The sequence below is a fragment of the Nansenia antarctica genome, assembly GCF_963989245.1.
Source record: "Nansenia antarctica genome assembly, chromosome: 12".
In the NCBI taxonomy this organism is placed as follows: domain Eukaryota; kingdom Metazoa; phylum Chordata; class Actinopteri; order Argentiniformes; family Microstomatidae; genus Nansenia; species Nansenia antarctica.
In genome coordinates, this window is record NC_137682.1 from 14259702 (window position 1) to 14283640 (window position 23939).

General features: G+C 46.2%; 1 protein-coding gene across 1 annotated transcript; it reads right to left on the reverse strand.

Annotated features, from left to right (window-relative positions):
• Positions 1 to 533: 533 nt before the first annotated feature.
• Positions 534 to 23861, reverse strand: cul1b (cullin 1b). The gene is made up of 22 exons (XM_080543427.1): positions 23741 to 23861; positions 14569 to 14961; positions 12475 to 12649; positions 11965 to 12132; positions 11673 to 11723; positions 11383 to 11473; positions 10986 to 11149; positions 10448 to 10610; positions 10199 to 10329; positions 9978 to 10085; positions 9205 to 9311; positions 8386 to 8434; positions 7611 to 7742; positions 7235 to 7352; positions 5559 to 5635; positions 4797 to 4915; positions 3839 to 3944; positions 2783 to 2830; positions 2543 to 2625; positions 1911 to 2016; positions 1698 to 1811; positions 534 to 1521 (listed from the first exon to the last, which is right to left on the reverse strand). The coding sequence occupies exons 2-22, from the start codon at positions 14706 to 14708 to the stop codon at positions 1441 to 1443; spliced, it is 2331 nt and encodes a 776-aa protein (XP_080399553.1). The 5' UTR covers positions 14709 to 14961; positions 23741 to 23861; the 3' UTR covers positions 534 to 1440.
• Positions 23862 to 23939: the final 78 nt, after the last annotated feature.

Genomic DNA, 23939 nt, shown 5'->3' on the forward strand with positions numbered 1-23939 from the left:
TGAATTTTGCCATAGGCATTGTATCAGTGGTGATATAATAAAATGTGAAGCCAGTTCAACAACTTTCCAGATTAATCACTAATTTGCTATGACTTGTATTCTTGAAGAGATACTTAAAAGGGACAATCTGTACAATTCCTGAAAGAATTCATTAAACACTGATTTCTGACAGAAAAAATGTATGTCAAATGTTTGCGTGGACTCAGAAGTGATGACACATCTCTGTACTCCATATCCAATTATATCAGATCTCCACAAGTAATCAACAAAGTTACACGGCGCCGGATTTGGCTGAAACGGCGATGATCTGATATCGTTTGCACCTTTTCTCATTACTTAGCAGACACTTTATTCAGGGTAACTCACAAGTGCATTCAAGCAGGGGATAAGGAACCGCATAAAACAAGCATCCAAACAAAGTAACCGGTCTCCGATTAGAAATGATAGTCTGACGAGGCAGAAATAGAGAAACCTTTCCTTTTTATTTATCACACATTTAAAAAATGAATCACACTATACAAATGGTTCTCCTCGCAGTAACGATACAGGTAACGCATGCCCAACCCCACACGAACCCCTAGTGTACACTACTAGTGTAGATCTGAGAGGGTCTGATAAGACATAAGCAATGTGGCAGTCGTTCTGCCTTGCTCGTTCATACGCCAGGCTAGGTAGAACATTCACCACATGACCTACCTAACCCTCTCTGATGTCTACAAGTGCCCAGAGGGGGAGGAGCTATAGGTCGGTCTGGGATCGGGCAGCTCCCTGTTAGGCCTGACAACAGCCTCCATACTCTCCAGAAGTGCTGCTTCGCTGACATACATAAATGACAAGGGGGGTTCTTGTTCCATTCCTCTGATTGGAGTGGGTCCGCCATCCTCTTTGACTTGCATCTGGATGTTAGCAGCCCAGCAGCTGGAGGACTCCTGTCCTCATTCTGCCACTGTGTTTTGCAGGGAGCCAATAGCATGCAGTAACCCTGGGTGCAGGTCTCATCTGATTGGTTGTCTGATTCATTACATTTTTAGTGCTACGCGAGGGATGGGGGGGTATAGACGTTTGTGTTCATATTTACATATCAAAACAAGAATGTGTGTATGTATGTATGTGTGAGAGAGAGACAGTGTGTCCTGAGCAGGTTAGTTCAGATCAGGGGGAGTGTGTGTGTGTGTGTTGTTGATTTCCTGTTCTAAGGGGTTCACTCGTTGCCAGAAGGGCGAGAGCCAGAGTCCATCTCTCACGACTATGAGGTCACACACGGCGGGTGTTTGTATGAGTGTGAGACCACAACCCTTTCCCTTCATCTGTGTGTGTACCACCCTGATCACACACACTCCTCACAACATGTCCACTAGTCATAAGATCCACACTTTATTACTGAGACATAAAAAAACAACAAAGAAAAGAAAAACAGAAAAAGAAAAGGGAGGGAGGTGCTTAGGCCAGGTAGCTGTATGTGTCCTTCTCTCCATCCACTCGTTCCAGATACTCCTTCTCTATCAGGATATCAATGCATTTCTGAGAGAGAAAGAGAGAGAGAGAGAGAAAAAGAGAGAGACACACACGCAGAGAGAGAGACGATTAGAGACCATGAGAAAACACTACATTTGGTGAAATACAAGTGGCACTCCCATCCGCACGTGAGTATGAGTGCATGTTGGTTTAGTGTGTGTGTGTGTGTGTGTGTACATTACCTTGATAACAGGGACTCTGGGTTTGAAGCGAGAGGAGAGCTGGTTCAGGACCTCAGCCAGGAGCTGCTGGTGTTTCAGGACCTTCCTCATCTTCATGATCCTAACGATGGCAGCCTACACGCACGCACACGCACGTGTATGAGCATGATTTACAAATGCCTATGAAGACAGGCTAATTCACAGACAGATGTGTGCGTGTGCGTGTGTGTGTACCTGTATGAGGAGTTTGCGGTCCTCCTCGATGTTCTTGTGCGTGGTCTCCTGTTCCTGCTTCTGCTCCGTCTTCATCGGCACGTTGATGTTGACGCGCAGCTTCTTACTGCAAACGCCCACACGCAAACTCCATTACCCACAACGCATCTCACTACACATCCTGACCATCTGCTGCTGTCGACGTGTCAGCTGGCTGATTGATCTAATTGTATTTGTACAGCGCTGAGTAACAGCGGCAGGCTCAACCAAAGGCTGAACACACATCTTGAGACTTGTGTCTACGCACCACCCAGTAAACAAAGAGTCCAAAAGACGTCCTCAGGGAAGCCAGAATGTGGGTTCAGATGACGTCTTTCTAGGACGTCCAGATGACATCTTTAGGACGTCTTATAAGAAAGAAAGACGTCATCTGAACCCACATTCTGGCTTCCCTGAGGACGTCTTTTGGACTCTTTGTTTCCTGGGCAGTGTCCTTCTAATAAGCCCTAAACCTGACCCCCCCCCCCCCCCCCTAAAATAACACCACACGAGGTGCTGGATTCCCAAGGAGAGTTATCCTGCGTAGGTTTCTGAATGGATAAATAATCTGAAATGCCCTCCTCCCTACTACCCCACCTAGAGAGACCACTCACTTTTTGTATCCCAGGAAGACTTTGACCAGGGTTTCTGGTTTGAAGTCGGCCTCGTCTACGTTGGCACTCTCATCCTCCAGGACCTGACACAGACACAGAGACGTCAGCATTCCTCTGCAGTATAATGGCACTGTTACTGAGTCGGATGCAGAGTTCAGAGCCCTCTAGTGGACTCCGGTGGTATAACATAGTTTCTTTTTCCCATAACAAATATTGAGCCAGGTGAAAATCTGCACTTACCAGCAATTTGGATTTCAACAAGATCTGCAACACTTGAACCAGGATGTCCTGGAACAAAACAAACACAAGACACATTCACTCTCAGAGCCAGATCACAGGTCATATGCAACACGTTGATGCCATTAGCTCCAACACTCCCAGCCAGAGATGGTGGAAAGTACTCCCAGTTTACAGACAGATAGAGAGAGCCCTTGAGACAGAGGGCAAGATAGGGCAAGAGGGGGGGGGGGGGGTGTGAGAGAGAGAATTTGAATTCTAAAAAAGCCTTTATGGTGACCAGTCAGTCAATACAGAAATGCATTAAATCAGCACCCCAAACAAATCCTCTAGCCTAGCATAGCTAAACACCAGAAGAGCCAATCATCTTATCCTGCCCACAGAAAAAGGACATTCCCTCCCCACTGTTGGATCAAGTCGAGCCCTCCTGTGCCTCAACCCCCCCCTCAATGATCCCAACAGATGCATGTTGTATCCCCAGCCCCCCGGTCCCCTGGCCCCCTCTCCCTGGCCCCCCGTCCTGCACAGTGACGCCCATGGCCCCCCACCCCTCCTGCTGAGGTCCTGTTGATACAACGCTCTTTGGGCTGCCTGTAGGCAGAATGCAGTGACTCCTTGACCCCCTCCCTCCTGTACTGACAGCTGTCCTGTCTAGCTCTTAAGAAACCAAACGGGGGGGGGGGGGGGGGTCTAACAAGTTGAGTCTGTTCCAGAGCGTGGAGGTTGTTAGAGACCGAGACTTTTTCCTTGATTGCAACAACCACTGCCATTTCCACAACTTGCCTGACACCCCCCCCCCCACGGCAAATTAGGGGCCCCTGCTGTCGCCCGTCTCCCAATCAAAAGGCCCTCACTATTGCTCCAGCTCAGAAGAGGCCCTCTCATACAGTTGTAAGTATCTCCTCTTATCTCCTTATGACCTCTGTTACACTCTTACATCAACAAGGGCAAACCTGCCAGAGAGAGAGAGAGAGAGAGAGGGGGGGGGGGAGAGAGAGAGAGAGAGAGAGGGGGGGGAGAGAGAGAGAGAGAGAGAGAGAGAGAGACACTAATTCTCACAGTTTTTATGTGTGTGCTGTCAGTGAGTTGCTGGACAGTGTACAAGTCTTCTGTGTTGTACTGCAGCAGAATGGCCATCTGGAAGGTGGAGGCCTGGAGAGTGTACCTGCACACAGCACCAAGAGATGGAACATCAAACACTGTGTGGTATGATACAAGAGGCTTTCAGCCAAGGATCAGATTACCCTCAACCTCAATCTCCATGTTAACCATGTCTGACCCAGGACCAGTCATTAAAGACGTAAAAGAACCAACAACACGTCAAACTTGGCCTTTGTTTACCAAATAGAAGGGTTGAGGCTCTGTGTGCAACAGCCTGGGGAACGAGGTTAGAGTAGTAATACTACTACTGTTCACTTATTTAGTAGACAATTTGATCCAAAGCCACACATCTGGTTTTCTCTGTGTACCACATGTACAAAAGAAGAGATTAGGTGAGGCTGCATTCTCATTTTATGCACCCAGATTGTGGAATGCACTGCCAGTTTACATTAGGGATGCAACCTCAGCAGATATGTTCAAGTCTAGACTAAAAACCCATCTTTTTAATATTGCCTTTTAAATGACTAAATAATTTAATTATGATTCTATAACGATTGGAGCACTTTGAGCTGCAACTTTTGCAGGAAAAGCGCTATACAAATAAAAGTTATTATTACTATTATTATTATTATTATTATTATTATTATTATCATTATCTCGGACCAGATTAGTCTTTCCACAACCTTTGTTTCCCCATCCCTAATGCTGAAGGCTATTGAAGGCCGGGGAGGCTGGTGGAGGTAGAGAACGGGATCATTGTACTGCATGGGATGGAATCAGGAATGGTATCAAACATGTGTCTCCTCATTCAGTTCTACGTGTTGACAGAATGAGGACCGTCCTCCGATGTCTACCTCCGCCATCCGCCCCTGGTTCTGACCCGGAGCCGGCGGTTAGGTTAGGGGGCGACTCGTACCTGTTTTTAAAACAGTTGGTGACCAGCTCTCCTTTAGACAGGTGGTAGAGCCAGGTGAGCTTCCTGCCGCTGTGCCTGCTGGCGTAGAAGGCTGTAAACCTCTGGTAGCTACGCTCCAACTGACCAGACAGAAGAGAGGGAGGGGAGGAGGGAAGGAGGGGGGAGGTGAAGGAGGGAGGGTGGGGGGAGAGAGAGAGAGCGAGAGGGGGGGAACCGTTAACAGATACAACGTAGAATGTAAATCGTGTCAGTACGATAAAAAGGTTCTGAAAGCTGGTTCATAGTTAATATGGGACTGCTTAGGAGACACTGAGATGTTACGATGTGACAGTAAGACGTTGTAACGGAAGGGAGATTTGATATTCAGTTGCTATTGGGGCTGATACATGAACCGTGATAGGTTTGGGACACTGTTGATCTAGATATGGTGTGGGTCAAGTTTGCTGGTCTGCGGTGATGAAGTTGTGACAGGGGTTATATAGGGTCCATATGGTGGAGGAGTGATGCACAGTGGTCTAGCTCCATGGCCTACAGTGCACACATATGCCCATGTCGGCATGGGTTCGAATCCTGGCCCATGCCCTGCTGACATAACCTCTCCTCCTTACATCCTTATCTCTAGTGTCTCGATCCAATAAAAACTGGAAATTTTGTGTTGTGTGGTTTGCTGTTCTATGGTTCTGAGGTTGTGAGAGGTGTTATAGGGTACATATGGTGGAGGAGTGATGTGCTGACAGGGCTGATGAGGTTTTTGTGACTCACCTCAGAGGGCAGAGCGAATGTGCAGGACTGCTGGAAGGGCCAGGATCCCGAGCTCAACACCTGGATGCTGAAGTCCACTGTAAAGACACAGACACACAGACACACAGACACGATCACAATCCCCCCTCCACAGATTCCATCTGTGTGTTGTGTGTGTTGTGGATGTCTTTGTGTTGTACAGTCCAGGGGTGCAGAATTGGTCTGGTGTTTCTGAAATGTGTGTGTGTGTGTGTGTACGGTGTGCAGGGCTGGGGCGACTCGTCAACGTAATCGATTATGGAAATACGTTGATTTGCATAACGTGTCGGTGCGTCGCAAAGCGGTAAGATGGGCTGTGCCCAGTGAAAGCATGGATTCACGCTCATCTGAACTACAGTGTGGGAGTATATTAGGCAGAGACCAAACAATGTGGTGCTCTGTAAGCTTGGCAAATCTGAAATGGCTTATAACAGGAGTACCTAACTGACCTCCCCCCCAGCATACCCCTTCCCGGAACCTGCGGTCCGCAGACATGGGCCTGCTATCCACCCCCCGCACCAACCTACGGACCTTTGGGGACAGAGCCTTCAGCGTGGCCGCACCTACCCTCTGGAACTCCCTCCCCATAGTGATCCACAACGCCCCCACCCTGGACTCCTTCAAATTAGCCCTCAAAACACATCTGTTCTCCAAGGCCCTTAGGCCCCTAGTCATTGTTTCAGTTTTGCTTGTTTGTTTTCCGTTTTGTCTGTCCGATCATTCCCTTGTAAAGCGTCCTTGGGTTTTTTGAAAGGCGCTATATAAATTAAAGTTATTATTACAACTGCTATGCACGAACAGTTGAAGCTGGTGGAATGAACTGCCCTACTACCCATCTTCCGTCGGAGACGGAAGGCCCATCTCTTCAGACTACACCTTAACTGCTCCTCCTGAGACATTACTACCCCCAGCACTGTGTCTCCTAGGACACCTGCTTTTCCCCCATACTATGCCTCCTAAGACTTCGACTGCCCCCCTTGTACTGTCTCTCGAGTGCCCCCTTGTCTCTCCAGTGTCTATTAATAAAAAATAAAAATAAAAATCTTTCTTTCTTCTTCTAAATCTTTCTTTCTATTATTCTAATGTGCTTTGTGTCTTTTTTTCAGGATGAGGCAAATCAGTGTGGAGGACGTATTCCACCAAAGGAACCCAAATCCATGCACACCCCAGATGACTGCACTATTCCTTTTACTTGAATTGAACAAGCTCTTGCTTTAAAAAAAAATTTTGGAGAGATTTTATATTGATCTGTAAAGCAGAGATTACCAGTTAAGACTGGGCAATTTTTTGCATACTTTGTTTCTTGTTACATTTGTTTGTTTTTAAGAGAAGTTTTTAATATTTATTTTGGGTAAATTCATTGTTATTAATCGAGTAATAAAAAAAATATCTTTAGAATAATCGATAATTTAGTCGTTAGATTAATCGACTAATTGAAAAAATAGTCGTTAGATTCATCGCAATTTTTTGTTGTTGTTGGTGCAGCCCTAATGGTGTGTGTATGGTTTGGATGTCTCTGTGCTTACAGTCGAGGGATTCAGAGTTGGTCTGGTGTTTCTGAGATGTGTGTGTGTGTGTGTGTGTGTGTGTGTGTGTGTGTGTGTGTGTGTGTGTTTGTGTGTGTGTACAGTGAGTTCTAGTGTGGATGTCTCTCTTACAGTCAAGGGGTTCAGAGTTGGTCAGGTGTTTCTTGAACTGTTCGTTGAGGTCTTTGCTGACTCCGATGTCCTGGAACATGCGCTGCAGTTTGGACGTGTACTCAAACCCACACGCTTGCTGAGGAGGGAGAGAGAGGGAACGAATTCAAACAGGAATTCTGTGTGTGTGTGTGTGTAAATACACCTTAAATGTGGGCTGTGGAGATCATACTGGTTTGTTTGTGTGTGTGTGTGTACGTACGTATGTTGTATGTGTGTGTGTATATGTACAGACCTTGAGTTTGGAGATCATACTGGTTTGTTAGTTTGTTTGTGTGTGTACGTATGTTGTGTGTGTGTGTGTGTACGTATGTTGTATATGTGTGCGTGTACAGACCTTGAGTTTGGAGATCATACTGGCTTCCGCGTCGTCACTAGCACTGTTCTGATGGACGAGGCGTTTGGCCAGCATCTTGGCGTAGAACTTCTGAAACACGTCCTTGTCCTCTATGTACTTAAACACCACCATCTGACACACAGAGAGAGAGAGAGAGAGAGAGAGAGAGAGAGAGAGACACAGAGAGACAGAGAGGGAGAGAGACAGATACAGAGACAGAGAGAGGGAGGGAGAGGGAGAGGGAGAGGGAGAAAAAGACAAGTTAGTAGCTTATCCGCACTCTGATGTAAACATGAAAAGGAAAACAAATAACAGTTTCAACCGGTGTTCCTCAGCCACCAGGCTGTGAGACATGACATGAGGCTGACTGATGAAATCAGGGTGTTGTTGCATCATCATCATGTTAAGAAAAGGAAACAGTAGATGGCGTTTCTGTAGGACAGGGTCCAGAGTGTGGCTGTGTGGGGTTTCTGTAGGACAGGGTCCAGAGTGTGGCTGTGTGGCGTTTCTGTAGGACAGGGTCCAGAGTGTGGCTGTGTGGGGCTTCTGTAGGACAGGGTCCAGAGTGTGGCTGTGTGGGGTTTCTGTAGGACAGGGTCCAGAGTGTGGCTGTGTGGCGTTTCTGTAGGACAGGGTCCAGAGTGTGGCTGTGTGGGGCTTCTGTAGGACAGGGTCCAGAGTGTGGCTGTGTGGGGCTTCTGTAGGACAGGGTCCAGAGTGTGGCTGTGTGGGGCTTCTGTAGGACAGGGTCCAGAGTGTGGCTTGGGGATCTCACCACTTGGTTGAGTGTGTCCTCCAACTCTGCTTCCTCTGGGTTCTTAGAACTGCAGAACAACACACACACACACACACACACAGTCTCTTTCAAAAGGTTCTGGATATACATAGTGTGTATATATATATATATATATAGTGTGTGTCTGTCACTCTCTCTCACTAACACACACACACACACTCGCGCGCACGCACGCACGCTCACGGTCCATACCTCAGAGCAACACACAATACACACACACACACACACACACACACACACACACACACACACACACACACACACACACACACACACACACACACACACACACACACACACACACACACACACACACACACACACACACACACACACACACACACACACACACACACACACACACACACACACACACACACACACACACACACACACACACACACACACACACACACACACACACACACACACACACACACACACACACACACACACACACACACACACACACACACACACACACACACACACACACACACACACACACACACACACACACACACACACACACACACACACACACACACACACACACACACACACACACACACACACACACACACACACACACACACACACACACACACACACACACACACACACACACACACACACACACACACACACACACACACACACACACACACACACACACACACACACACACACACACACACACACACACACACACACACACACACACACACACACACACACACACACACACACACACACACACACACACACACACACACACACACACACACACACACACACCTCTTCTTGAGCAGAGAGTCACAGTATCTGGCCAGTAGTTCAGGTGATTTGCTGGACGACTGGGCCATCTTAGTGACGGCGTTGTTGTTGATGAAACGGCCACACGCCTGGGGAGATTAAGGAAACACATTAAGGAAACGCATTAAGGAAACACTTGGCCGAATACCGAATATAGAGTGTGTACCGGCAGTTTTTTTCTGTTTTAGTTTATTGTTAGTTGACTAGCAAGTGTCATTGATTTTCAACAATGGTGAAATATATTTACATTTTTCTAAATAAAAGTCTGAACTTTTAAATCGGCTTCCGGCTTGTTACCCTTTTCACCAGCAGTTGTCACATAATACTGTGATCCCATCAGTTTCCAGTGATCGCTTAGCTCGCGCTTTTATTTTGAAGTCGCGAAAACGAAAACGGAAGTGTTAATGTCGGAACGTGCCTCTCGTTGACGTTCAGAGAGCAGATGCCAAACCGCCGACATGTTTGCTGTAATTATATGACTTGGCAGTAGGCAGTCTTCACTCAATGCTCGTCTCATTCACAGAACAACACGGGTTGCTTGCACTGTTTGATCATGTCATAACAAAAACGTCTTGTATTCGGTAAACATTCAGCCTTTTCACACATTCGGCCGAACACCGAATGTGCCTTTTTTTGTGTGCTATTTTTCTGCCAAATAATTTCGGTGGCCAAACTATCCCTACTAAATACATCAAATAAAAAAACTAAAAATAAACTTAAATCCAATCAGATGCAGCGGGTGTGGAAGCACAAACCTTGTCGAGTGCAGCGACAAACCCGGCGTCGTTATTGAAAGCTGACATGACGAGAGCGTTGTACTTCTTATGCACGTCCAGGGTGGTCTGAACGTACACCTTAGGGTCCTAGATGGGACGGAGACAGACAGGGTTTCGTATGCAGAACGTGTACATTGGATAACACGCTACACAAGTCTGGCTACAGACTGTTGGGTATGGTGGTGATACTCAGAACGTACGTTGAGAGCAGCTTCTCCACATTTCTCGATGGCGGCCAGCCCTTGGTTGTGGATGTGTGTTTCTAGAAGCTTCTTCAGCTCGCCCAAGCCATCAGTGATCCGAGACACTAGGTTGTACATCCGCCCCAGGTCTGACAGAGAGAGGGAGAGGTGTGCATGAGTACAGACAGACAGATAGACGGAACCAAAACAATCCATACAGCCTAGATGGAATAGACTAGAGGGGTATGGGGCTACGCACGCACGCACCTTCGTTCTTGTCAGCGTCCAGAAGGTTCTGGAACTCCGTGTGGAAGATCTCCAGGTGTTTCTCTATGAGGACCTGCTCACACTTCCTGGCCAGCTCGTCCTGAGTGCTCTCATGTAGGTACACCTGTACACGCCTCTGCTCCTCAAGCAGACGAGCCTCTGCCTACACACACACACACACACACACACGCGCACACTCACGGTTTGACAATGCCATTTACCCACTGGACCGGTCATGGCTTTCAAACCCTTACGCGCCAGTACATTTTCCAAGCCAGAGGCCCACTGGATCAGTGACAAAAATTTAAGAACAAATGATGAAAATACTGCAACTGTTGGTTTAAATTGATTAATTAGGAGAACCCCATAAATACTTGTAGATCGCTGGGAAGTTATCCCAGTTAACCTAAGAGATATAGATCTCATAAGACAGACCTGGACAGACCAGGAGCATCACACACACACACACACACACACACACACACACACACACACACACACACACACACACTACCAGACACATCTCCCTCTTTCTTACCTTCTTCATGTACTCTGTCACAGGGTTCTGTTGTAGGAACTCTGTGCTCTCCCGCGTGTAGAAGCGCTCCGTGTCCGTCAGGAACTGGCACTCAAAGTACTCCTTGTACACGGACAGTGTCGGGCCTTTGGCAAACGCATCCTCCTCGTTCAGGCCCAGCTCGACTGCAGGGGGGACAGCCAACAAACGCACACACGGTTACCAACACAATGGCATTCTGCTCAAGTCAAATTTGTACCATCGAGAATGAAACTGCTATGTATTATCTAAGGAGTCTGAGAATGTGGTAGGATTGTTGAAGCCCTAGGAAAAAGGGGTTGAGATTACTAAAGGTGTGTATATCTGGTGTGAATTGGGATGTAGTGTGTAGGGATGTAGTGTAGGGGTGTGTGTATACCATAGGACTGCACCACCCCACTGATGAGTCTGGTGTTGATGGTCTCTCCGTTCCTCTCTCTCTCTATCAGCTTCAGGACTGCGTTTGTTACCTAGAGAGAGACGAGGGAGAGAGACGAGGGAGCAGTATTAGTGAATGAACCGTGGGGGAAAGCTTAATCCAATGGATGATTTTAACTGCATTACTACTGCAGTGAGGCAGATGGATGTGGTCGGGGGGGGGGGGGGGGGTGGTCTCTAGAGTGAGACAGAGTCAGACAGTCACGTCATGCTGTGACGTCACACACCCACCTGTTTGTTTAGGGGTCGGAATAAACACTCCCGCCACGTCACCAGAGCCAACTGAGAAAAGAGAGAGGGGGGTTGGTGTGTGAGAGAGGAAGAGAAAGCGGGGTAAAGGAGGTTTTCAGATTTCAGAGCTCATTATGTGTGTAAGTGTAAATGAGCATTCATTAAAATGTTTTAGGACATTTCACTTTCACCAAAGTCAATGTACAAACAAATAGTGATGGATCACTCATACTAAGTAGAAGGATTGAGGTAATGACATCAGATCAGCGCGGGAACCCTGACGCTCCCTCACCGAGTAGATCTCGTAGATGCCCTTGCGTCCCTCGTCACACTCCCGTCTGACCCAGTGGCGGTTGAGGTAGGCACAGATCCCGTTCAGGACCTTACTGGAGAAACGGTAGTCCTCCCACTGCTGGGTGTAGAACTTCAACACACACTCATCCATCAGGTCCTCCCCGTCCTGGGCAGAAAAAGAGGGGATCGAGGGAGGGAGAGAATGAGGTTGGGTGGGGGGGAGTGGCAGCGATGGGTTTGAGAGAAGAGGGAGAGATTTGAAATAAAGAAGGGAGAAAGGGGTGGGTGGATGGATGGATGGAAAAAATAAAGAGCGAAAGAGACATCGAGAGGGAGAAAAGGAGCATTGGTCGTGTAAAGAAAAGTAACAGGAGAGAAAGAAAGTAAACGCAGGCAAACGGTCAATTGTAATTGAGCCTCTCTCTTCGTATCAGACGTCTATCAGGTGTCTATGAACGGTGGAGGGGGAGGAGCCTAGGGATGGGAAACAAACATGCTGTAGTCTCACCTTGAGCAGGCTGGTCAGGTAGTTCTTGAGGAACTCCTTCAGTCTCTTGTAGAGCTCCAGGCCTACGAACTGAGCCCCCCCAGGAGTGGTGGTCTTCTTGGAGGGCTTGGTGGGGGGACCAGACCCCCGGCCCTGGCTGGACTGGTGCACGCTGGTACAGTAGTTATATACATGTCTGGTAGGGAGGGGGGGGGGTTAAGGCGACAAACGCAACAAACAATTGGAGATACAAATTCTGTTCAATGACTTCTCTTTAAAGAATATGATTCCTGGGGGCGCTCAGGTGGCGTGGCGGGTTAAGCGCCGACCACGTAACCCGCAGGGTTCCCGGTTCGATTCTGCCTGCGGACCATGTCCATGTCCTGCATGTCATCCCTTCTCTTTTCTCTCTCTCTCACCCATCCTTCTGTCAAATCTCTACTGTCTCTATCAATAAAAAGAAATATATGAGTGGGACTGCACCACTCAGAAAAAAAAGAAAAGAATCCCTTTCTTTATACAAGAACAATGGTCCTCAGTTCCGGCTCCCAATAATAATTAAAAAAAAGAGTTAAGCTAGCTAAAATGCTAACAGAAGCAGGCGTTAGCATGGCTTTATTAGCTCCGTCTGTACTGTAACTGCATCGCTTGCCCAAACCTGTTCAAACAAATACCATTTCTGCTGCTTGATTGAGTGGGGAAAAAGTATGTCGGATTCTGTGACGCATGAAGCTTGAGCAGGAGGAATGTTAGGTATTTGTCTTCATCTTCAGGGTGGAGACATGTACATTACCTGTGGAAGGGCCCAAGTGGGCTAAGCTAAGTCAACAGTGTTAAGACGGCTCGACTAGTCAAGTGGATCTGATGTTGATAACATGACGCCCGGCAGTCTAGCACTGTGAGTGTCATGTACATTTCCTAGCCTAGGAGGCACGACACAAGTGGAAATTCGGCTCTGCGTTCAGGAAACACTCCCTCTGTCCGTAACAACCTAGAGAGATTGGCATCAACAGGGTGCTTGCGTAAGGAGCCGGCCCCACCATGACGGTGTTGTCCGGTGTGTTTCCTCTATCCTGGTTTGTGATTTCAGTACTTTGACCGTCTGCATGTGACCCAGAGTTGTCGTTCTACAGGGCAATAGACAACCGAGCCACAATGATACTGCGATACACCCCACACACTGCTTCCTCTGTACAGGGGCTTGGGAGGTAAGCATTAGGGATGTGCATAACTAAATATTTAACTTCATATTCGAATAATCGGTGGGTGCTATGAACGAATAATCGTTTTTTTTTATGTGTGCGACATTCACAAAGGCAGCCATGGATCTAAAATACAAAAAAACCCACCTTTAACAGTGACAAATCTCATTTAATCTGGTATTAATCATCATGAATTTCTCCTTCTGATTCTGAATACTTAAATTAGCATTAACATAACAATAATGCAGAACAGAAAAAAGGCATGATGCTAATACCCCTTGCACGCATTAGAGCGTATATCTTCAGGCAGAATATCTTACGCCACCGTGTCAATTAGAGCAGTATTTTTTTATGTTTCAAGTGTCGAGGCTGTCTTCCAAGACCAGATTTCCTGAGCTGTACCAGTCAGTTTACACGCTAGTGTTAACTTTCTAGTTAGTTCACCTTTCTGCAACTTTAGCTGACTCCTCTTAATAGCCATGTATGCCTCCAATCTCTTCAGCTTCAACTGAAACTCGCACCTTCAGCATGGGATCTACTATAGAGCCAGGAGATGTAAACACTGCCATGGGATCTACCATAGAGCCAGGAGATGGAAACACAGGGTTTTTCCTGCATAGAGAATTATGAGGCGGCCAAACTCTGACGGTAATATTTTCTACAAGCGTTGCACTCTGTAGATTTCTGTAATTTTTAACTGCAATTGCGGCATTGCGTCGACGTGGTGGCGGGGGCGCTATTTTACCCCTAAAGAATCTCCGGAGCCACAGCCGCCCCGAAATATTCAAACCATACAACAATAAATGTTTGTATATATATATGAGTGACAGTGCCCTAGAAACGTCCCAAATTGCCCCCCCAAAATAACAGTTCACAGGTAAACCCCCCCCCCCCCCTTTAGCATGTCAGATACGTGTAGAGTTCCATGTAGCGTGCCTTGGCCATGCTCTGGCGCGTGTACACCTGTTGGATCCCCGCTCGCAGGTCATCCCAGATCTGGTCCAGCCCGATCTGCTTCAGTCCGTGTGGGTTGGGGGTCCTGTTGGACGACATGGCGCCGTCCCTCCTATCCTCTCCTCCACCCGCGCCGAGCTGTTCCTCTCCTCTCTGATGTCCTCTCCTCTCTTCTCTGGTCGTTTCTCTCCGTTATCAGTCTCAGAGTGAGTCGTCCATCGGTAGGCAGGCGGTGGGTGTTCAGTAAGTTGGGCTCAGGGTTCAACTAGGTGCACTCCCCCTCCACACGCCCAGGTGGCTCTGTCTGCAAATCCTACACCACGCTGCTGCCACCACCCCTTCACCAGACCACCTGGAAGGTAGCGAGAGAGAAACACAGTGAGGTCAAGTATTTGACTTCATTTGTCTTACTGACATCATTACTAAAGCATTCAAGTGCTCCTCAGGAAAACGTTATTATTATTATTATTATTATTTCCCACTCACTTCTGAGATCCATCTCATTAATCCATCTCACCCCCATTAAAGTATTGGTGGGAAGATCAGAGTATCGGAGGAGCACTTGAATGCACCATACAACCTTGGTCATGCTAGAAAATACGAAAAATACCAAAAACCCTTTAACCAAAAACAAACAGCTAGAGTAGAACTACCTCTTTTTTGTATTCGTTTATCTAAAAGGGACAATGGACAGTCATTGACTCTCCCTGAATTAGCTGGGTAGCTAAATTACATCAGCAGTCCCTGGGCAGGTAAATCCACTGGGGAAATACAGCCTCAGGTGTACAAAAAAAAAAAAAAAAAGTAAAATCACATAAAACAGAACTACAGGAAATAAAAACATTACAACATAAAAAAAATGAAAGAAAGAAAAAGGTTTTGGGTCTGTGGTCACATGATTGGTTATCGATCAGCCATAATTTCAGTTTTGATTTGATCTCATCTAACTGCGATGATCACTTTCATCCTCTCTTGCGCAGGAGGACCCTGGTCAACCTCGTAGTGCCTATATATTATAGGTCTTTAATACTATGCTTTATCCCTTCTCACTGCTGGCAGTCAGACTGGCCCTAGACTCAACTATTAAACTGGACCCTGACGTCACTGGGCTAATGACAGATTAGTCCACTTCGCTCGACCGACTGGTCCTTTCCCCCAGTCTCCTCTGAGGGAGGCCGGAGTTCGGGGACAGAAACAGTCCGCTCCCTGGGAGGTTTCCTAGCGCAGCGCTGGTCCTGACCATCGCCACCACCCCAAGGCCTAGATGTAGCTGTGACGGTACCACCCCAAGGACTAGATGTAGCTGTGACGGTACCACCGCAAGGCCTAGATGTAGCTGTGACGGTACCACCCCAAGGCCTAGATGTAGCTGTGACGGTACCAACCCAAGGCCTAGATGTAGCTGTGACGGTACCAACCCAAGACCTAGATGTAGCTGTGCCGGTACCAACCCAAGGCCTAGATGTAGCTGTGACGGTAGCAGTGGGTTTGGTGAACGCAATGATGAAGGCCTCATGCTATTGCACACAGCGATACATGAGATGGTGAATATGAATAACAGGATGCATGGGAAGAAATGAAACGTTGCAACATCATCAACTCTACCCTGTTGAGAGAGAGAGAGAGAGAGGTGAAGCTTATTGTTGTTGACAGGCAGGCAGAGCAGCTATATTTAGAAGGGACAGGCCGTCTGTGGTCATTTACTGTCATTAAGGCCGATAGCTAAGGACGTGATTTGTGCGTGTGTGTGTGTGTGTGTACACGCCCACTGAGGATGTGATGTGACCTGAACTGTTTACTTCCTGCCACTGTTGACAAGCCCTGCCTGCCTCGCACACACAGCCTAAGTTTGGGTGTGTCTTTGTCTTGAGTCTGATAGTTTGATAGTGTGTATATATGTCTATGCTTGTAAGTGTGTGTGTGTAGTACTGTTGTGTGTTTATGACTCATATAGAGTTTGCTGCTATATTTGGATACAGACACACACATCAGCAGCATTCGTCACTTGTTTACTGTGTGTGTGTGTGTGTGTGTATGCGCGCCGCAAAACCTAGTGGCCACTCGTGGTTCCCGTTGTCGTTCTCACTTGTAGTTCTGTCCCAAAAGACAATTCCCAATGTAATTCCAATGGCAGAGTCAGTATTGTTCTACAGCTGGTCACCGTCATTTTTGTTTATTGCCCAGATGGCACGATAGAAGCATTTCTCATACTTCTATAAAGTGCAGATGTCATATGACAGCGGCCTACACCAGCCTGGGCAAGTGCAGAGAATGTGTGAGCAGGTGGAAAACTGATAGTAACAGCTGCAAACAGGCTACAGTACTGTACATTATATTAGATTCTCTGAACAGTATAGGCCACTACATGTAGCCTAATTATGGTTTATGTTCTCAATGGTTCCAACTAGCTACTGCAAGACAGTAATATAGCCATAATAGAAATGCTGCAATGATGAAGGAATGATTGTCATGATGTTGTAATATTACAGTTTGTGATGATGAATCGAGTTCCAAACTTCCAACTATAATATAACTTTCAATTCCTCCCCTTTAATAATACCAATTGGTATTGTATTTTATATAGTTGGAAAGCCTGATTGGTCACCTTTATAATGAGGTACAACTTGTAAGGATCATACATTCATGGAATGAGTAACACAGCTAAACGTGTGGGTAGCGGCCCAATTTTTTTTGCCAAATTCCCCTGCAATATTCTTCTGTTGGTATTCACTCTCGTTTTGAGCTTCAAGTGCTGGAAGGTGTATGTCAGTCACAGGTGCACCTGAATGGCACCTAATTGACAGGAATGATATTCTGGGGCCAGTGGCGATCTCATATCTCCAGAATCTGGGACCTAACTCCATCCTCCAGGATAACAACGCTCTCCCCCACAGAGCCAGGATCATCACAGAGCACCTCCAGTATTTGGGAGTGGAGAGGGTGGAATGGCCTGCCGTGAGTCCAGACCTCAACCCAATTGAACACTTGTGGGATCAGCTTGAATGCGCTGTACGTGCCAGAGTGACCAACGCAACCACGTTGGCTGACTTGCGTCAAATCCTAGTTGAGGAATGGGATGCCGTCCCACAGCAGTGTGTGACCAGGCTGGTGACCAGCATGAGGAGGAGGTGCCAAGCTGTTGTGACTGCGTATGGATCTTCCACACACTACTGAGGTCCCTGACAATGTAAAATTAATAAAGTGCAAAAATGGCCAATATGTGTTGTTTTTTCCTTATTACTGTGGGAGAGTGCAATCATCCAATCCACCAAGCAACTCAAAACGAGAGTGAATACCAACAGAAGAATATAGGGGATTTTGGCAAATATTTTTGGGCCGCTACCCACACGTTTAGCTGTGTTGCTCATTCCACGAATGCATGATCCTTACAAGTTGTACCTCGTTGTAAAGGTGACTAATCAGGCTTTCCAACGATATAAAATACAATACCAATTGGTATTATTAAAGGGGAGGAATAATCAACAAAAAAAGTGTTTCCGAACTTTTTTTGAGGGGTTCATATAGACACATATTTATGCAACTTTCTACAACGTAGCCTACATTTTACTGTTATTTTGCAATCGATGCGTTGGACACATCCTACAGCAATAAGTGTTTGATATCTGAAGATATGGGTAAGTTTCCATACGATTTAGCATTATGTTACTAACAAGGTAACTATTACTGTTCTCTAGCGATTGACATTAGATCTAATCAGCCCCTGATAGGCCTTTTGTTGTTTTAGCAAATAAATATAAAATCATTAGGCTACAAGACTTATGGCTTCGGTTGCAAACGTAGGGTATTACTTACTTGGAAACTTGTGTTATTTGGGTAAAGAACCTTTAGACATCACAGCGTCACTACAGATATTATTCATGACAAAAAGGTTGTTGAAGAAATACAATTAAATATTGGAGCCATATTGAAACTATTCATGTAGTATATTTTCAACAGTTAGGCATATAAGGATCTTGTCATAAATAATAAAAAGGATTTGCACAGAATCGTAATAAATGACACTATGGGTACCCAATACGGCACAACAATATAAATACAATCAAAATAACGATGTTGCTACCCATTAAGGTTACCGCAGTTTATACACTTTAGCCTTAATTAAAGAAATGCCTGCTTCTATAGCGGGCATTGTTTTATCAGTTGAATAATGTTCTGTGTCTGTGTCAGTTGCTGCTGGCATTGATGTTTGCGGCTCAGGGACGGTCTCGTGTGCTGGTCTTGTGTGGCCCGTGCACAGACCTGACAGGGGCTGCCCACACGTTTTCTTGCATTGTTCTTGACAAGAGCGAATACTGCGCACGTTCTGTGGGTGGACAGACCAGAGTGGTGATGAGGAAGTACACATTACATTTACGGAATACAAGCTAGTACTATTGAAATGACTGACGTCAGACTTCAACGTCTCTGTGACTGTCATTCTGTGACTGTCATCGGTGTGTAGGCATGCCAGGAGCTGCTCACATACTGCAACAAACTACACACAACGATGACAGATGTGACACAACATCCCAAATCAATCCCTAGCCCCTACAATCTCCTTCTTAGGCTGGGCCTACTTCTTGATCTGCATCAAAACTATACTTCAGCCACTTTTTACTGATCTTGATAACCCCCTTTTTCAAAACTTCAAGATCAGACAGGTGTATACAATACAGGGCTGTCTAGTATACTCTCACACACACACACACACACACACACACACACACACACACACACACCAGGTCAGGATTTTATTCCGCCCCCCCCCCTCTCTCCCCACCTCTCATTTTCTCTCTGTCAGTCAACTGCTGAACCCTGCCGTCGCAAGCGTTTCAGGCAAGACAGCTATAACAACACACTGATTTTAACAAGTTTAAATTAACTTCCTCAGTCTAGAGACAGGCTTCAGTCACTCCCTCCAAATGTTCTCTTGATGATAGGTCGATTAGTTGAATCGGAGTATGGGGGCTGGGTTGGAACCAAAGCCTGCCAGCACTACAGCCATCGAGGACCAGACTTAGCCACCCAAAAAACTAAACACTGAAAACTGTCTGTATTTGGAACTGAAGACGCCTTCCTTTTTCGCTAGGCATAAAGGAAAGGAACATCACCACCTTTTATCAAGGCTGCATGTGTCTAAATCCTATGTTCTCGACAACGGAGTATGGTCACATGTCCGCTGATTTTGTTATGGCTTTGGCCCGGTCTGAATTGTTAACGAGTGGTTGCTTAAATGCCATGGGGAGCTGGGTTTGCACTTCACTCTTTCTTTTTGTACCGGTGATATTTACATTCGGATCATGATTCATGATGCCGACTCAAATGGGTTAGCAAGTTTGATGTATTGCCAGGCTGCCAGCCGCATACCCGAACATAGTTGAACAATGCCGGCATACAGCTTTGGTCTGAACCACCTGTCTTTGTCCATCATCCTTGTATGTAACTGCGAAAGCGTAATGTTCCCAAACCAGAGATTTAAGGGATGCTGGAGGAACCTCCAGCTGTAGTTGGACTGCGTTCACCATAACGACTGGTAAAACTACTGACTATCTCTGTGCGCGCGCATGCGTACTGGAAATCGCTCTGGACATCTGATCACCACTCCTTGGCATGCCTCTAGTCCAATCAAATTACTTGGTGGCTCTATGACGTTGAACCCAGTGTGAGCAAATTTACTAGCGCAGCACCTGAGATTACTTCAAAGAAAAGAAAAAAAGGAAAAAAAGTTTTGCACGTGCAGTACAACGCTGTATCGCAAGAACCGAACGGCCCGTACCGAAGATTTCCGGTACGAATATGTAAACCGTTACACCCCTAGTAATAAACGTATCATACCATGCACTGTCTACATTTATAATCTGGTTAGATTGGTTTAGTTGTCTTAGTACTTGTACTCTGTCACTGAATATAAAGTGATCAAATCAAATGAAATCAAATTAATTTTACCATACCTTGAACTTTGTGATGTTTTCAAATGAGGTCAAGCTTAAGTCATAATGTAGGCCTAAGCAACGACAACAAAAAAGCTCCATCTTCAAAGTATTTGAAAGCAGCCCATAGCCTAGCTTCACCTGGGCTCCCCTCCTAGTAACCATGGCAACTGTGAGCAGACAATGCCGGTGGAATGTTGGTCTAATATAAGTCTGGGCCTACAGTGCCTGCTGTCGTGAGAGGGCCTGAGCAGAGAGGGCAAGCCTAACAACTCTGCCTGTTGTAACTAACCACACAACTAGGATCACATTATCCTCCCCAATCCTAACCAACACTATTTGAAACAAATACAGGGCAGGCCCTAGACAATCTGACCTGAAATGAGTTACACTTATTTACAAACAGGGTGTGATCCTTCAATAAACAACAAACAACAACCACACCACGTTCCACTTGACACAAGATCACCCTACTGTACCTTTCACAACCCTGTCATGTGACCACTGTCCATTTCTAGGAACGACCACTTGGCCCGTTTCCTCACCGAAGAATCTGTGCAACTAGACTGTCAACAAAATGCAGAACCTACTGCACAAAGTACACTTTGATGCCTACATATTTAACACATTATGCAACTGCTTTAGGCTACAGTTGTGTTTTACAGTTGTGTGCCCAAGCCCTGATCGGTAAACAAAATCACAAATATAATGACAGGCAAACATTTACTGTGTGTCCCCTGTGCGAGTGTGTCTAGTGTGTGTCCCCTGTGCGAGTGTGTCTAGTGTGTGTCCCCTGTGCGAGTGTGTCTAGTGTGTGTCCCCTGTGCGAGTGTGTCTAGTGTGTGTCCCCTGTGCGAGTGTGTCTAGTTTGAGTGTGTCCAGTGTGTGTCCCCCTCTGTGAGTGTGTCTAGTGTGAGTGTCCCATCTGAGTGTGTCTAGTGTGAGTGTGTTCTGTGAGAGTGTGTCCTAGTGTACAACAAGCAGCCAGCAAGAGGTAGCTGTACTGTTTGTGGGAAAAAAGCCCAGTCCATTCAATCTGATTACACAAGCCAAGGTAAACGGGGGACTGGCCAGACTCACTGACCTAATAACCTACAATTACCTTAGGGACATTGACACAGTTCTCAACCATGCAATCCCCATACATTTACCCTATAGACATTCTTAAGACACAGTTCTCAACCAAGAATCCAAGCACATCCCATCCCAGCCTTAACTGTTTAATCATCTCACCAATGAGAGTGGCTTAGCCTACTTTCACAGGATCTGTAGAACGAACATCATTAATGCCTCATGGTAAACTTCAGGTAATACCCACACACTTGGCCTGTGTAGAAGTCTGGGTCTATGATGAACTGACTCTGTCACGCATCTAAACCACTGTATTGGAAACCACTCAACTGGTCTCTTGCTAGGAGTGAGGCCATTTCATTAGCGTAAGCAGATTTTGATTCCTCTTGCTCAGCATTCGATAGCCAAGCAGCACAGGCGAGCGCACACTCACACAAACCCACCCGGATTGATTTTCGAATCAGCAGCATCAGTTCTGTACGTCTCTCACATAATAAACAGACACAGGTCAGCCAAGGTAAAGGGAGGGAGGGTGGGCACTGGGCACACACACACACACACACACACACACACACACACACACACACACACACACACACAGTAGGCTACAACACGTATGCTTAAATTGACACACAAATTGAAACACACACACACAACTCTCATAAAGTCAGGCAGACATGTTTCCGCAGGCCGAATCAGCCTGAGCCACTGACGCAGTCTGAGAAACATTTAAATGTCAGGCAGCTTGGTTTCCTACAGGAAGTGCAGCCTTAAGGGAGGAAGTTAGTTAGCTGCTCTGTTACTCTACATAGCCCTAGAGTGTGTATGGATGGAGTCTGTTTTTGCTAACCCCCCAATTGTTAAACCAATCCTAGATCTACAGGTCTGTCATTAGAACACATCATGGTTTATCATTACATTTGCAAAACATCACAGTTGGGCTGTAGCGATTCAACAGAACCAGATTTAGACTCTTATTATTAGCCTTACCTGACTTTCAAAACACAACAATCCGTTATTCCACAAACTGACAACATCATGTCTCCCTGCCTCTGCCACATTTGACCCTCCAGGCATATGACTACAGACAAACGCGATGGTAGACAAACGGTCTTTAGATCAGAAGACTCTCAAATCTATCATTTATATATAAATAGCCTGTTCAGATCTGTCATTTGAGGCTCAAATCTATAAAATACTGCTTGCATAGTGTGTGTGTCGTAGGCTCTGTCCTGTCACCTGTTATTAGACCAACTAATAAAACACTGGCTTTGATGTTAGGTGGAACAAAGCTAATACAATATGCAACAATAACTATAAGGCCTTTGGCGTTTGATCGGACAAATCACAAGTCAATGGTCAGCTTCATCCACGTAGTTGCTATAGTAATACACACAAAAAAGTGAATAGAACATTTTAGCTCCCTTAAACTCATCAGCTGAAAAAGTCCAAAGACGAGAAAACTGCCTCTAACCTAACGCAAAGCTTTAAAGGTGCTGTGCCCAACAATGAATGTGGAATCAGAACAGCACATTATCTCTAAAGGTGTCTGTCTGTCCATTGTCTGTAGTCAGATATACATTGGATTACACACCAACACTTAGCTAGCTAGTAGAGGTGGAGGTAGGTACGATCTACGTTCAGTAGGTTATTTACCAAGCTAACCTGTGTGGCTGTGTGAGGCAACTTTCTTGGCAACATCATAGATGGATCAGCTTGCTAGCTAGCTAAACCAAGATAGAGAAAGGAGCTAGCAAAATAGCTATCAGCTAACAAGTCCACCCAGCTAAATGAGCTAACGTTAGCTAGCCAGATATCTACCAGGGGCAGCGACGTACACAGAGTCACGCTGCCAACATTGTCACGAAATTGTAGTCTTTACGTGTTGTTTACAAGTTATTGTAACACTAAAATGCCCTATAACATGGGAAGGATGGACATACATGCGAGGTTTAAAAAGCATAGCTAACATGTTCGAGTGCAAAATGGCACCCCTTGTTCAATGAGTCAGGATTATTCACCCAACGTCTCGGTTGGGGTGCTAGCTAGCTAGCTAACAGTTAGCCCTCTCGAGTTGACGGAAGAATTAGGTCATTAAGGTGCTGTTGTATGAAAAAAATGTATTCTTACCATCTCAAAGCTGTCAAAAATAACGGGGAACAGAAGCGATACGAATTCACCAAGCGATATATTCTCCCCTGCGTTTCTTGACTGGATGGGTTAGCTTAGCTGCTAGGATCCCGACGTTACCATGTCAGCCTTCGTCTCTCAGTTCCCTCAGAGATCACAGCAGTACGGTGGCCGACAAGACCCGCTACTGAATGACTGG